Genomic DNA, 14,726 nt, shown 5'->3' with positions numbered 1-14,726 from the left:
AGTATTGGACACACTTTATTTAATACTTTGTAGAAAAGCCTGTGTTGGTAATTACAGCTTATAGACGCCTCTTGTATGAAGAGACCAGTCGTCAGCATTGCTCATTATGTGTTATAAAGGTAATATAGCATTTTCAAGTCGCCATGAAACAGACGTAGCGATTGTCTTATTTTCCCTGTGGTGACGTACAGCAACTCATCACTAGTCAAGATAAAACATCAAGTTGCATGTTAGATGAATCTGATGATTGACAACATGCGTATGTCAAGGTGGAAGAGTTTTAAATCTGGTTAAAGGAGATTTACTGAACATATCAGGATATTGGCTGAATTTCTGAGCCTTTTGTTTTTATTCAGGACAGTGACGAATGACATAAGACTTTTACATGCACTAATAGGTTTTGAAGTGAAAGGCAATCAAATTTGTTAAAGGTTTGAGAGGACCTAAACATTCAGGCCTGCAATCATTATTATGGGTGTATAAGTCAGCCTTCCGGCCTCTGGGTCCAGCAGCAATTTTTCTGGCATCCCTCCTCCTCCCCATCTCCTCCTTCAATGTTCGTTTTATTGAAAGCCTGCATACACCACCTCATCCTCCACTGGAGCTATCTGTACACATAAACACAAACATTTCATAACTATCAAATCTTTAATTCTGTGTGTTTTTAAATCAGAATGTTGTTATATGCATGCATGCTTGTTTTGAAAAAAATCTAAGACTTTCTTTTGAGATACTGTACATTTTTTTTTTGCTTTTTGCCAGTAACTTACTGTATTACATCTTTCATCTCATCAGCCTCCTTCCAGAATAGTTAACGTGCTTTCCTAATGAGCTGCTGATGAGTTGAATCAAGTGTTTTAAATAAGAATACATCCAAAACATTCTGGGAGGGTGTACGTGAGGACCAGGATTGGGAAACACTGTAAGGGAACCAAAATCCTTTATCAACATTTTTCTTTAGATTTTGGTTCCCAGAATGCTTTGCATGAGGCTGTTATTTTATAGTTTTATTGTGTAAAGATAAAAAGACTTGTTAATATTTAATGTTTATTTAACTTTAACAAACTGTTTCCAGTAAATAACATACATTTAAATCTACAGTAAGTTACTGGCAAACAGCTGCTAGTAATACTGTAATTTTTACAGAAACATGATATGGTTACTAATAGCAGGATTATTTGTTTCTGCTCTTACATTTTACCTCCTTCAGACTATTTCCTCTTTACGCTTCTGAAGGTTAAGTTTCCTGTCTAGACAGTTTCTGTTTTAGCACACACCTGAACAACTTTAACCTGTTTACAAGAGTTTTCATGCTAACAACAAACTTCTTAAAGACTCATATTTGTTCTTTTTTCTTTCTTCTTCTTGTGTAGTGCACACTTCAAGTATTATTGGGTACTCATATTGTATTGTATGCTAAAATAAAAACTCATCCATTAAAACGAAAATGCAAACTAAACTTGGTCACATATAAATACTGTAAATCATGCAGAATACAGGTAAGGATACAGACAGAGGCACAACACACATGACATGAATGATCTCACCGGTTTATGTGTTTGTCTTTTACAGAATGATGGATCTGTGTATGTGATCTCCTCTCCACCGCTCTGAACTGTTGCTATTACAAACGAACACCAAATACTTTAAATTCGTTTATAAAAGTGCTCTTATAAGTATTATTTAGTTATGTTTTATTCAGCTATATTTGCACTAGATGACACTTGCCTTCTATGTTATTGTGTTTTCTGTAGATCCAGAAAATCACGACTGCAGCGACAATCATCAGAGATCCAACAGCAGCACAACAGATCACAACTTTATGATCTGAGGAGAGACCTGTAATGAATAATAAAAGAGTGAGTCTTTACTGTAACTGAATCTGTAGGTCTGATATATACTCAAATATGTGCAGTAATAGGGAGGACAAGCAGTTTACTCACCATAGACAGTAACATTGAATCTGTATGAGGTCTTCTGCTTGCCAGTGATAGTTATATTATAAAGTCCAGTGTGTTGAGTTGTGGTGTTTGTGATGGTGAGATCTCCAGTCTGATTATTCACCTGCAGTCTGTCTCTGAATCTCCCATCAAGGACATCAGCATATATGGATGTCTTATTAGCTGGTTTATTGATTCGAGCTATGAGAGTCTCTTGAGGTCCAAATATCCACTGTATCACATCATCTGTCTGTAGTTTAGTATGAGTGTGTAGAGTAAGAGAATCTCCCTCCATCACTGACACTGACATCACTTCATCACCAAACACACCTGAAGAACACAAACAGAGGCAGATTGATCTTTAACAGAAACACAAAAGGCCCTATTTTAACCCTTTCATTTTTTTCCTCACAAATCAGTGACATCACTTATGAACTTGGCAATTAAAGAGTTAAATGTATTTTTTGTAAACATTTGGTAGTTTTGATTAGTACTGAGGTTGATTAACAGATTTTTGCAAAAAAAATATAAATTATCTGACTTTTTTTTACAGCCGTTTAATTTAGTGGCTTTTTTGGCCAAGTTATATTTGTCACCAAAAATCATTACATTTGCTGAAACACAGAGAAAGTTGTGGCCAAATTAAGACTTAAAAAAAGGTAATTGAGTCAAAAATGGTCTAAAGCACATGGTCTTAAAGGGTGTGTCTGAATCCACTTTTGTTAATTTAACAACAAGAAAAATGGTTTGTGCGCCTGGCACACAGTCTAAAAGGGTTGTTCCTATTCTCGTAATAGGTCTGTTTTGGGCGTAACGTGCAATAAGCAATGGAAGTCTCATCTCCCATCCCCTTTAAAAGCCAGTTCTGCCAATTGACTATTTAGATGGTGGAATATGTAAAATGAAAAACTAAGTGGAGGAAGAAGACCACCAGTTTAAGATTGATGTTAAAAATTGTGCTGTTTTTATTCGTTTTGAATTTGTAATTTTTTGCTGGTTGTCGTTTTCTTTCAGTCATGGAAGTGAAATTAGCAGGTTTTTAATTGCTGTAAATGTATGGATAGCCTACATACGCATTTCTCAAAGTGTGGGGAACTCACTGGTGGGGAATAGGAACATTACAAGTGGGGCATGATGACAAACGGGAGGAAATTTTTGTGCCCATCTCTATATTAAATCGTTTATTTATTGACCATACACTTAAAACAACACATTTAATTGTAAACCTAAAACAACACCGGACTGTGAAGAAAATATTACACTGAATAAAAGCCTACAAGAATGAATTAATGTCAGAATGTTAATTGAACACTGTTAGACTTTTTATTGTATATATGCGGTAACTCACTGGCAACGTGTAACTGCCCCATTACAGTACCATAACTGTACATGTTTTTTACAGTATGATGCCTTTACAGCAGTTCCATTTTACAGTAACATACCCTTACCGTAATCTCGTTTTAGGAAAAATGTTGCCTTGAAGGGTAATCGAACCTGGGTCGCCTGTGTCATAGATCCATAACACTACCACAGTGCCACAGAGTCACCAAATAAAAGTTACTCACTACACTCCCCAAGTAGCCTCTTCTGTCACTCTCCCGGCATTTCGAGGAGTGAAATCTTGGTGTCACTAGTGTTTTGAAGTCTTGAGGTCAAATTCAAATCTGACGGTCAAACATTTATCCATAATCCCTTTCTTGTTTCTATCTACAATTCTCAATAAATTATTTACACTGCTGAAAAACAATTCACATTTTGAAATTTGCTTCACTGCTAAAAGCATAACAAATAACATTTTCATTTCATAGATATATTTTATTTTTCCATTTTATATGCTTTTATAACACTGTTTTATTCAACTAGAGTAGCACTACTGCTGTTGTTTTACAGCAGTCTACCGCAAATTCAAAACATACAGTAAATCACTGTAAATTAAATGTTAATACCCATAATGCAATGCATATTACAGTAATGAATTGGAAAAGAAAATTATGGTGTTTTATTGGGCATTTTGTGGTAAGTAACTGTAGAAAACAGTTAAGTCTAACAGTGAAGAGAAACAAAAACTTTAATGTGGAGAGGTGGTATAGGTGGTAACGGGTATAAAAGATAACAATGGATAAGTTTGTGACACAGAATAAAAAGAAAACTGGAGATTCGACACCAGCAGAAAAAAACAAGACAGAAAGTGGAACTAATAAACCAAAAAGCCAGCCGAAAAGAAAGTATGATAACTTAATTGCGTTATTATTATTTACTTTTAAACAAAGTCTTATTTCATGCAAAGTGATAATGAGAAATTTATATTATTGATGAACGAATTAAAGTTCATTAAAGTTTAATACAAAGAAACAACATCTTAATAAGAAATTAACACTTTTTTTGTATCCTGTAAAACTATTAAAAATATTATTACAAACTGCTGTAATAAATGATTAAAGTGTGTTTATAACTTACCAACCAAACAGCAGAGGAAAACAAACACGAGAAGCATTTCAGTTTCACTTTTTTACGGTTGTGATAAAATCTTTAGTGTTGTTCAGTGAACTCTACAGCTCTTGACATTTACACGATTCACGGAGCATGCGCATTGAGAACGTGGTGATAGCAGTGTTTTCCTCTCGGATGTTTGAACTGAATAATAATCAGAGCATTTAATTATTTTAGAAATAATGAAAAGTTTATAAAAGTGTAATTATAATAATGTTACATGTATGGTTGAAAAGTTGACAGATGATTTATGATGACATATCATAGGGGGCGGGGGTTAAAAACAGGTGAAGGTTAAAACGGTTAACATCATTAAAAGTGTTGTCTTTACGCAACTTTAGCTGTAAGATTATCTCACTAAAGCTGTTGAGTGATTCATATGACCTGCTGAAGAAAATGTTTCCCATGTTTGTTTTTTTCTCTATGTGTTCTGACGTTTTCTTGGTAAGTGATACAAGGAGGAGTTTTTTTTACAAATATATTGTTAATTAGTTTTATGCTTTTTTTGTAATGGTTTGTCTTCTGTCTAAAAGGTTAAATTGACTGTGTGAAATCTGTCTCTGTTTGTGTCTATGCTTGGTAATAAAGTGAAGTGATCGTCAGCGAGAAACTGGGGAGGAGTTGGAGTTTCAGAGGGTCAGTTTCAGTTGTGTATCTCGGTCTCTTTTATCTGTCGAGCTCGAACTGGCACCCTTTTAACAGGTCAGTGTGTCCTTTCTTTTCCAGTCCTTTAATATTGCCATGTCATGCTGTAATCTTGCAATTACGTTGCAGTATTTCCGACACACTCGAAATGAACAAAGAGCTGGCGCATAAAACACTTCAAGAGCTGGGCAGATTACTTATGAATTGTAATCCGTTACGGATTACGAATTACATGACAAAATTTGTATTTAGTAATATAATCTCTGTCACACATCGTTGGTAATGTAATCTGACTACTTTTGGATTACATTCAGATTACTTTCGACAAATCTTTTTTGATTTCAAATATATAAAGAGGGGGAAAATATATTTAAATCTATTTCACCAACAAGAGCATTTAAAACGTAAATTTTTTTAGATTTGTTAACCGTTTGTGGACCACCTATAACGCTATTTTTACAAAACGCAGTTGTAAAAGATTCAAATCTCATTTAAGTGATTCATGGGTAAATAAATGTTAAATAAAATAAGTAATATGTAAAAAGGGGAGAGTCCACACTTTGATTACATCATGTAGTGCAGACCTTAGGAAACTTTAACATGAGTCTAAGAGGGCGCACCGGGACGTATTTTGGTACAGACTTGAGCGTCACGCTGAAAATTGTCCATCAGTGCGAACTCCTCCCTTCGGACTCCTGATCAGTCGGATTCATTTTCACAAGGATTTCTGGGTTGGTAAAGTGCGCAAAGCCTGCTGTAGTGCGGGCTTTGCCAAAGACCGCATTAAGGGTGCAAAGGGGGCGCTGATGAGCCACTTCGAATCGTAAAAATTACAGATGGGTCAACCTTTGGACTCGTAGACTAAGTGAGTATGCGCAATTTAAGGCCACGAAATCGAAAGTCCACATGAAGTGCACTCTTTCGGACAGGGCCAGACTGTAGCAGAGAGATGGAGCAGTGGAGACAGACTCTGCATTACACCAACCGGATATTTCACATGCTGACACCAGTGAATCTCCATCAGTATAAAAGTCTCTTTGTATGGTTTTAAGGTGGCTGTTACTGACTAACGCCCAGAGATCAGACACTAAAATACTTGACTCAACATGAAAAGATTCACTTTACTCTTCATCGCCTTTTTATCCATCAATGGTAAGTTTGTTTATCAACATGCAACAGTTTTGGTAAATGTGGATTTGTTTAATAATATAATAACTGCAAGTGGTTTTGGGTTTATTATTTAGGTATGTATGTATATCATGTTTTATTGATCCAGATATTGATATTAAATGATATTACTTGGTTTGGTTTGATTGTAAAAGTTTTCACATATTGTATTCAGATTGTTTCTGTTTGTGTGTTCAGGTGTATTTGGTGATGAAGTGAAGTCAGTGTTGGTGATGGAGGGAGATTCTGTTACTCTACACACTGATATTACTGAAATACAGACAAATGATTTCTTAGATTGGAGGTTTGGTGGGAATGAGAAACGCATAGCTCAAATAAACCGTGAGGCCAATTTGATTTCAGTTTATGCTGAAGTTCTTAATGAGAGATTCAGAGACAGACTGAAGCTAAACGATCACACTGGAGATCTCACCATCACAGACATCACAACTCAACACACTGGAGATTATAAACTAGAGTTTACCAGAGTAAGGATTACAAGAAAAACATTCAGAGTTAGTGAGTATATCAAGCTTTACATGAATAACCCTTATGAAAATTAACCATGTTATTATTTCACTTTTACCACAAAAACATGGTTAATTTTTGTAAGGGAATTAAATACATCATTATGGTTTTTTTTAATAGATGTAAAGTCTCTGTCCATCATTTTCATTTCTTTCTACAGATGTGATTGATGTTGATACAGATGAGATGAAGTCAGTGTCAGTGATGAAGGGAGATTCTGTTACTCTACACACTGATGATCCTGATATTAAGAAATATGATGTGATACTGTGGAGGTTTCACTCTATTATAGCTGAACTCAACAGAAACACTGCTTTCTTCTCTACATATGATGATGTTCATGGTGTGAGATTCAGAGATAATCTGCAGCTGAATGTTCATACTGGATCTCTCACCATCACAAACATCACAACTCAACACTCTGGACTTTATCAAGTAGATCTCAGCAGCACCAGTGGTAGTTATACCATACGTCAATCATTCACAGTTACTGTCAGTGGTGAGTCTTGTGAGTCTACTTTTGTCTAGTTTAATCTGGTGTGCCTCATACGTCCTAAAAAGTGAAGCACCTGGCTCTTTGATCACCCCCTGGTGGTTGGCTGCAGTACAAGTCATAACCCCCACCCTCTCCATTCAAACAAATGGGACACTGCTCTAAATAATAAAAAAATTACACTTCCAATATAATTTTCCAAAATATGTTTTTTTTCTTTTAAGAGAGTTGTTATCACGCTGATATATGTTCAAGTGTTCATGTTTGTGCTAAGTTTTATTTTAGCTAATTTGATGCTATAGAAATGGGGCGTGTCGTTATGATTGGTGTGGTTGAATTGGGCACACGAGCATTTGGGCGGAAGTTTGATACCGCAGCTCCGCCTTTGGCTCCATGGACGATTCCTTCTGCACTTGCCCTGGCTCCAAACCATAGACAGGGTTCCCCAAATTTTACCCTGGCGGGCCAGAGCACTATAGAGTTTAGGTCCAACCCTAATCAAACTTACCTGTTATTTTCTAGTTATCATGAAGAGATTGATTAGCTTGCTCAGGTGTGTTTGATCAGGGTTGGAGCTAAACTATGCAGTGCTCCGGCCCTCCAGGGTAAGATTTGGGGAACCCTGCTATGGACTGTAAAAAAAGATGGACGTAGTGTCGTCAACCCTAGGTTTCTGAAGATTGTTTTTGAAGACTAAAGTAGGGGCGCTTGCCGTCACAATCTTGCCCGCACATCACTCGCAGATATCCGATAACTTAAAATAACTTGCATAACAAATTTGATTAAAGCATTGCATTATTTGTTTTACAGTGGACTGAACAGATGTAAATTTTTATTATATACATGTACAAATGTACAGTAGGTGCTTTTAAAATTTATCATTTTCATTCTTTCTCCCAGTGTGTTTGTTTTTCAGGATTGTTGTATGTTCATCTGACTGTAATGTTCATGTCTTTGGTGTTGTTACAGGTAAAGTGACGACAGTGTCAGTGATAACGGGAGATTGGGTCACTTTAAAGACTTATACTGAAATACAAACTTATGATCTGATACAGTGGATGTTTGCATCTGACCATGAGTTTCGGATAGCTGAAATATCAAACAATATGTTTGCAGTATATGATGGTGCTGATGGGAGATTCAGAGACAGACTGACGCTAAATAATCAGACTGGAGATCTCACCATCAAAAACATCACAACTGAAGATGTTGGACTTTATGAACTGAAGATGAGCAGCAGTAGACGATCAATTCAGAGGAGATTCAGTGTTAATGTCAGTGGTGAGTAACTTTTGTCTTTAAAAGCATTAATTCACCTAAAAATGAGAACGTTGTTATTAATAACTCACCCTGTCAAGTGAGTAATGCAACTCACAACTGTCAAGTTCTTATAAAGACATCCTTAAAATAAATCATGTGACTACAATGATTTAATCTTTATTTCATGAAGCGACTAAAACATTTTCTGCTCATGAAGTCTCTGATGCATATTCATGAAAGTATAGCACATACACACCATCCTGGGATAGACATGTAGTTGTATGCCAGTCAAATGGCATTTTTTACGGAAAGACATTTGATGTCATTTTAAGCTCAGTTTTTTATGCATTCCCCCATATTGTTCATGTTATATTGTGGCACGTTAATATTGTCTCAAAAAATTAACTAAAGTGGTTTGTGCCCCTAAGTTTTTCCAAAATGAAGTTACAGTAGAGCCTTGTAATGAAAGTAAAAAAGAAACTAGTTGAACATTACATTGAGTTACATTAATGCATCTCTCTCTCTCTTTTATTACAGAAAGAGGTCTGTCTTCATATGTTGGATTATGTGCTGGTTTGCTGGTTATTGTTGCTCTAACAGCTGCTGGTGTGTTTTACTATCGCCACAGGTTTCCTAAAGCAACAATACAAACAGGTAAGAATCATCTACAGATTAAGAAATAAATGGATATACTTGATATACACTTTGATTTGAAGTGGATCAAAAAAGTTCATCTAGATAAGATTGTACCAAGCCCCGGCCTAAGGTGACATTGGAGTAAAAAAAATCTAAAGTTTATGTGCTCACGCAAAACCTTTATGTGCAGATTTTTTTTTAAAGTTTAGTTTCACGTGCGTACGCGAAAGTTTCACATGAGCACGCAAAACTAAACACGGTAGTTTCACGCACGCACACGTAACTACACTCTCCATGTCCTATTTGGGGGTCCGTAAGATCAGGTATTATTCAAACAACTTTTTTAAAAGGTTTTGATTCACTTTAAATGTTGACTAGTGTATATTAAGTAAGGAATAATTGACAACGGGCCATTGAATTATAAGAAAATAATGCACACCCAGGGTGGTTATGCGGCACGACGCTAAGCGGAGTGCTTTTTTTAATAATTCAAATGAGTCAATTATTCCTCTTATACCACGGTTACCAAAAATATTGCTCTGGTGCCTATTTTTATAATAAGCGGAATAATTGACTCTAAAAATAATGCATGACATTTTCTTATAATAAATGTCCCGTCGTCAATTATTCCTTACTCATTAAATCATCTTTTGTGTGTCTTCTGGAATTGAATGTCGAGGGTTTACACTGATTTAATATCAAACATGAGATTCTTTGTATGTCTGAGCCAGATCAGTCTTTATTATCAGATGATGAAATATAATTTGTAAAGAGACTATAACATAAGAATAAAATTATATAAGTGCTAGTGATAGATGTATATAATCTTTGTATATAATTATTTATAATGATTGTGTTTTTTTTTTTGAATGGATTACAGTGATTAAGGGACATTTTGTCCGTCTAAAGACTGATGTTCATAACATAAAGACAGATGATGTGATCGAGTGGAGGTTTATACCTGGTTCCTTTCAAAAGACCCTTATAGCTAAAATCCAGAATAACAACAAAACTGTTGATAAGAGATTCAGCAAAAATGCAGAACTGAACAAAAGGACCGGATCTCTCTACATCTCAAAAATCACAACTGATCATTCTGGACTTTATGAACTAAAAATCAAATTTGATGGAAAAACCTCATACAAGAGATTCAGAGTCATTGTCACTGGTGAGTAACTACAATATAAATATTCTTAAGGTGTAACAATAATCTCAGATCTGCATACCATATAAAAGTTTCATATCATAGATGTAGAGATGTGTTTATGAATATCTAATATGGCTGCACCGATAAATGACGATATACACCAATAAAACGTGGCCAATAACTATTCTGAATCGCACAGCCAATATTATTTACAGCTATTTCATGTATGACGGCTTTTAAATCACTGTGAGTTTGAGTCGTTTATAACATGCATTTGAAAAAGCAACACTCGTCAAACATAATTTTACATATTCTTTATTATCATGAAAATACCTGAAAAGGTTTGAAGAACAGCAATATAAATATATCCTTAAGACATTTCCTGGAGCTGCTTGTCATAGCCATAGGGGCTGTTTACACTTGGTATTAAGATGTGTTTTCATCGATCGGATCACAAGTGGACGAGAGAGACACATGACGTTTACACCTGGTATTTAAATCCGTCTCTTTTGTCCACTTTCGACCGCTTCTGTGCTGAATACTATGAGGGGGTGGTCTGTGAGACGGTGGGCGAGTCTCTCTGCTGTCATTCAAACCCGAGCGGGGGTAATTATGAGTTTATATGGACGCGATCTAATATAATGTCAGTGTCCACTGCTTGTTTAGCAAGTAAACATGCTGCACAGTGTTTTGTACATGAGTATGTAAGAGCTTTCTTTGAATTTTCAGCGCAATTGATGAAATAGGATCGCGCAACTTTCACACGCTTTCAAAACGAAACTACGGAGATCAGCCGCTTAGTTTTATCAATGAAAGGCTAAAAATAGCGCTGTTCACCGAACGTTCACGCCAGAAGTCAAAAAAGACGTAAAACTTGTGTTTAATACCTCAGATAAGATAAATGGGCGGAGAGAAGGCGGTCGCGTGTGGCTGTTCGAACGCATTCAACCACATGTGCGTTCCGCAGCTCCAAAGCGATCCGATCGAAAGTGGTTTCGACCACCTCTGGATGTGGTTGAAAGTGGTCGAAAGTGGACGAGCTCAAAACGTTTTGAACACCGTTTACACCTGGCATTAACGTCGTCCACTTGTGATCCGATCGACGAAAACACATGTTAATGCCAAGTGTAAACAGCCTCATAGATATGTATAAAGGCTAGATGTCTCGTCTAATGGTTTGGTTTGTTATAAACGTCAAAGATGCACCTATGACACTGCACACTTATACAAAAAAATTCATGAAACATGTTAAAGCATCCTAAATTATAGCCATGTTAATAACGTTTGTAAGAAACCAAACATTGATAGAAAATTGTGCAAGTTATGGTCATTTAAACGTACATGCAACATTAAAACGCAATGCTATGAGTGAGCAAGCTGCCTGTGGTAAGATGGCCGCCAGGTGATGATGTTAGAGACTCCGCCATTAGACATCTAGCATTTATACATATATATGGTCATATCTGTATGTGTATGGTTCTTTGACTATTGAGCACAAATTGAGTTTTGGCACGAGAGCGCCCTCGTCTAGTTTTTGGATGTAGCGGGATTTCACCGTTATTCATTGAGAAGCATAGCAAGCATCATCGGATGATATATCGGTGCACCCCTAATATCTAATTATTAACACTTTATTTTTTTGCAGAAAAAAGTGTCTCTTTGAAGAAAAAGAAACGAACGATGTCAGAGTAACAGGATGAGCATCACGAACACGCAAGCAACTTTTAGCTTATATGAACATCAAAAAACATACCTGCTCATAAATTTATATTTTAAATTATATTTTGTTATATATTTTGCAAGATATAGACAATGTGTACTGAATGTATTTGCTGTTTCACATTCATTTCTTTCACAGTATTATATTTGAATATATGCTTAATATCTGCTGAAATGGATGGATAATATAAGTAGATGTGTGTGTGCCATTTAGTCAAAATGATATTAAATCTTGAGGTCATAAAACAGTGTGTTTTTATTAAAACGGTCTGATGTCTTCCTTGTTCTATGAAGTCCCTCCTTCAGAAATACGTTTTGAGTTCTGATTATGTAGTTTGTTTAGTGTGTTGTGATTCGATAGCAGCTTGGCTTGCCGTTAGCTTAGCTGACAACTGATGTATTCCTGTGGGCGGAGTTTAGTCAGAAAACTGTTTGAGTGACATCATTAAAGCAGGAAGTAGAGGGCTGTAGTCCAAACCGGCCATTCGCTGTAGGCTTTGAATTCTGTTATATATCTGTTATATATATGTGAATTCTGAAAATATATCGCCTGGCAGTGAACTTTGAGCTTTATAATTTTACAGGTATTATTTATGCTATTATAGCAACATTATACACTAACTAGGGTTTAAAAATGAGATCAGGAAGAACGTGACCTTTAAAGTCTTATTGCATCAAAATGATTTATTTCTTCATCAGTAGTTGATACCTTTAGTCATCAGACTTCACCTTTGACTTTTATAACACAGACCTTTGTGACATAATGAATGTAGACAGAATGTAATACAGAATAAATATAATTCATAAATACAAAGATGCTATGTACACATGTGCAAATTCAATAAATGTTAAATAAATAGTTACAGCTGCTAAAGCAAAAAAAAAAAAAACCCTTGGTTGCAAGGTCAAAAAGGGATTATTATATAGCCTAGAGCAGTGTTTCCCAACCCTGGTCCTCGGGCACCCCCTCCCAGAAAGTTTTAGATGTCTCCTTATTAAGCACACCTGATTTAACTCAACAGCTTGTTAGCGACACGCCTTCACCATTTTGGAAGGAGGTTGATGAGTCGAATCAGGTGTTTTAAATAAGGAGACATCTAAAACTTTCTCGGAGGGGGTGCCCAAGGACCAGGGTTGGGAAACACTGGCCTAGAGTAGACATTCATGCATTTGTGTTTGAATATTAACCTTCAACATTATGTCACAATGTTCACTGTGATAGCACTTTGTGTATATTAAAGCTGGACAGGAAAAAAGTGACTTACAGATCACATCACTCAAATGCACCCACAAACATCAACTAACAGACAAACACACATCTCACGTCTGCCAACACAACAAAACCACATTACTTTCCACACCTATTGAATGATGTTATCATGCAGAAGACAAGTTTTAACTTTCTTACAAAACAAAACTGAATGATATAAATATTTGTGACACTTTTCAGGTGAAACTTGTTTAGCTTTGCATTTGTTTATTTGTTAAACATGCATGTTTTCACAAACATGTGTTTTCACTTATGACTTATTAAACTAGTTTAGTGCATGATGATCAGATGAGTTTTAGAGAGATGACGTGTGTGTGAAACTGATGGTTGTCTTGTTCGGTTGTTAAATCGAACGGAAGTCATCAGCATCGACCACATCACGCTCATATTGTCTTTAAGACTTTTACAGACCCCTGAAGTGATGAAGAAAATGTTTCTCATGTTTGTTTTTCTCTGTTTGTGCTTCTGCTGTCTGATGGGTGAGTTATACATGTTTTATGATTTATAGATCAGATTTACATTTATTTCTGTTTCCAGATGAATGACTTTAAATGTGTTTGTGTGTTTCAGGTGTGTTTGGTGATGAAGTGAAGTCAGTGTCAGTGATGGAGGGAGATTCTCTTACTCTACACACTTATATTAAACTACAGAAAAATTATCTGATACTGTGGAAGTTTGGACACTTAACACGACTCTTCTAGCAAGAATCAATGAAGTGGCCAAAGATATCTCAATATATGATGATGTTCTTGATGGGAGATTCAGAGACAGACTGCAGGTGAATAATCAGACTGGAGATCTCACCATCACAAACATCACAACTCAACACACTGGACTTTATAAAATGATCCTCAGCAGCAAACAGAAGACCTCACACAGATTTAATGTTACTGTCTATGGTGAGTATAGATTTGTTGTTTTGTATTTTATTAAAACATTTCGACATATTAGCTGTCATGATTTATATGAATGTGTCATATGAATCCACTCATATAATAAAATGATTTCTGTTTATTCTCAAATGTTTTTCAGCTCGTCTGCCCGTTCCTGTCATCTCTAGTTACTGTCCACAAAACTCATTATCAATCTCAAACTGTTTATTATTGTGTTCAGTGTTGAATGTGAGAGATGTGAGTCTGTCCTGGTATAAAGGAAACAGTTTATTGTCCATCATCAGTGTGTCTGATCTCAACATCAGACTCTCTCTATCTCTGGTGGTTGAATATCAGGATACAAACACATACAGATGTGTACTTAACAATACCATCACAAACCAAACTCAACATCTCAACATCACTCAACTCTGTCAGATGTGTTCAGGTGATGTTTGTGTTTAATCGTCTGTTACACTTTTTTTTAACCAAGATGCTTTTTATTAAAATTTAAGATGAGGTTTATAAGTATTTCTATCATTTATTACCTCCAAATGTG

General features: G+C 35.8%; 1 protein-coding gene across 1 annotated transcript; it reads left to right on the top strand.

The window, feature by feature from the left end:
• Window positions 1-6,936: 6,936 nt before the first annotated feature.
• LOC129452995 (uncharacterized) lies at window positions 6,937-12,030 on the top strand. The gene is made up of 5 exons (XM_073865523.1): window positions 6,937-7,269; window positions 8,233-8,544; window positions 9,061-9,177; window positions 10,040-10,327; window positions 11,952-12,030. Exons 1-5 carry the CDS (start codon window positions 6,957-6,959, stop codon window positions 11,996-11,998), a joined length of 1,077 nt encoding a protein of 358 aa, XP_073721624.1. The 5' UTR covers window positions 6,937-6,956; the 3' UTR covers window positions 11,999-12,030.
• Window positions 12,031-14,726: the final 2,696 nt, after the last annotated feature.

The sequence above is a fragment of the Misgurnus anguillicaudatus genome, unplaced genomic scaffold (assembly GCF_027580225.2).
Source record: "Misgurnus anguillicaudatus unplaced genomic scaffold, ASM2758022v2 HiC_scaffold_31, whole genome shotgun sequence".
Classification (NCBI taxonomy): domain Eukaryota; kingdom Metazoa; phylum Chordata; class Actinopteri; order Cypriniformes; family Cobitidae; genus Misgurnus; species Misgurnus anguillicaudatus.
This window is presented reverse-complemented; position numbering and strand designations above follow the sequence as displayed.

Excerpts from the sequence above, each read along its gene's own strand:
- LOC129452995 (XM_073865523.1), top strand. The coding sequence starts at position 6,957 with ATGAAGTCAGTGTCAGTGATGAAGGGAGATTCTGTTACTCTACACACT. Across the intron at positions 8,545-9,060 it reads ATTCAGTGTTAATGTCAGTG|AAAGAGGTCTGTCTTCATAT; the intron begins GTGAGTAACTTT and ends CTTTTATTACAG. Across the intron at positions 9,178-10,039 it reads TAAAGCAACAATACAAACAG|TGATTAAGGGACATTTTGTC; the intron begins GTAAGAATCATC and ends AATGGATTACAG.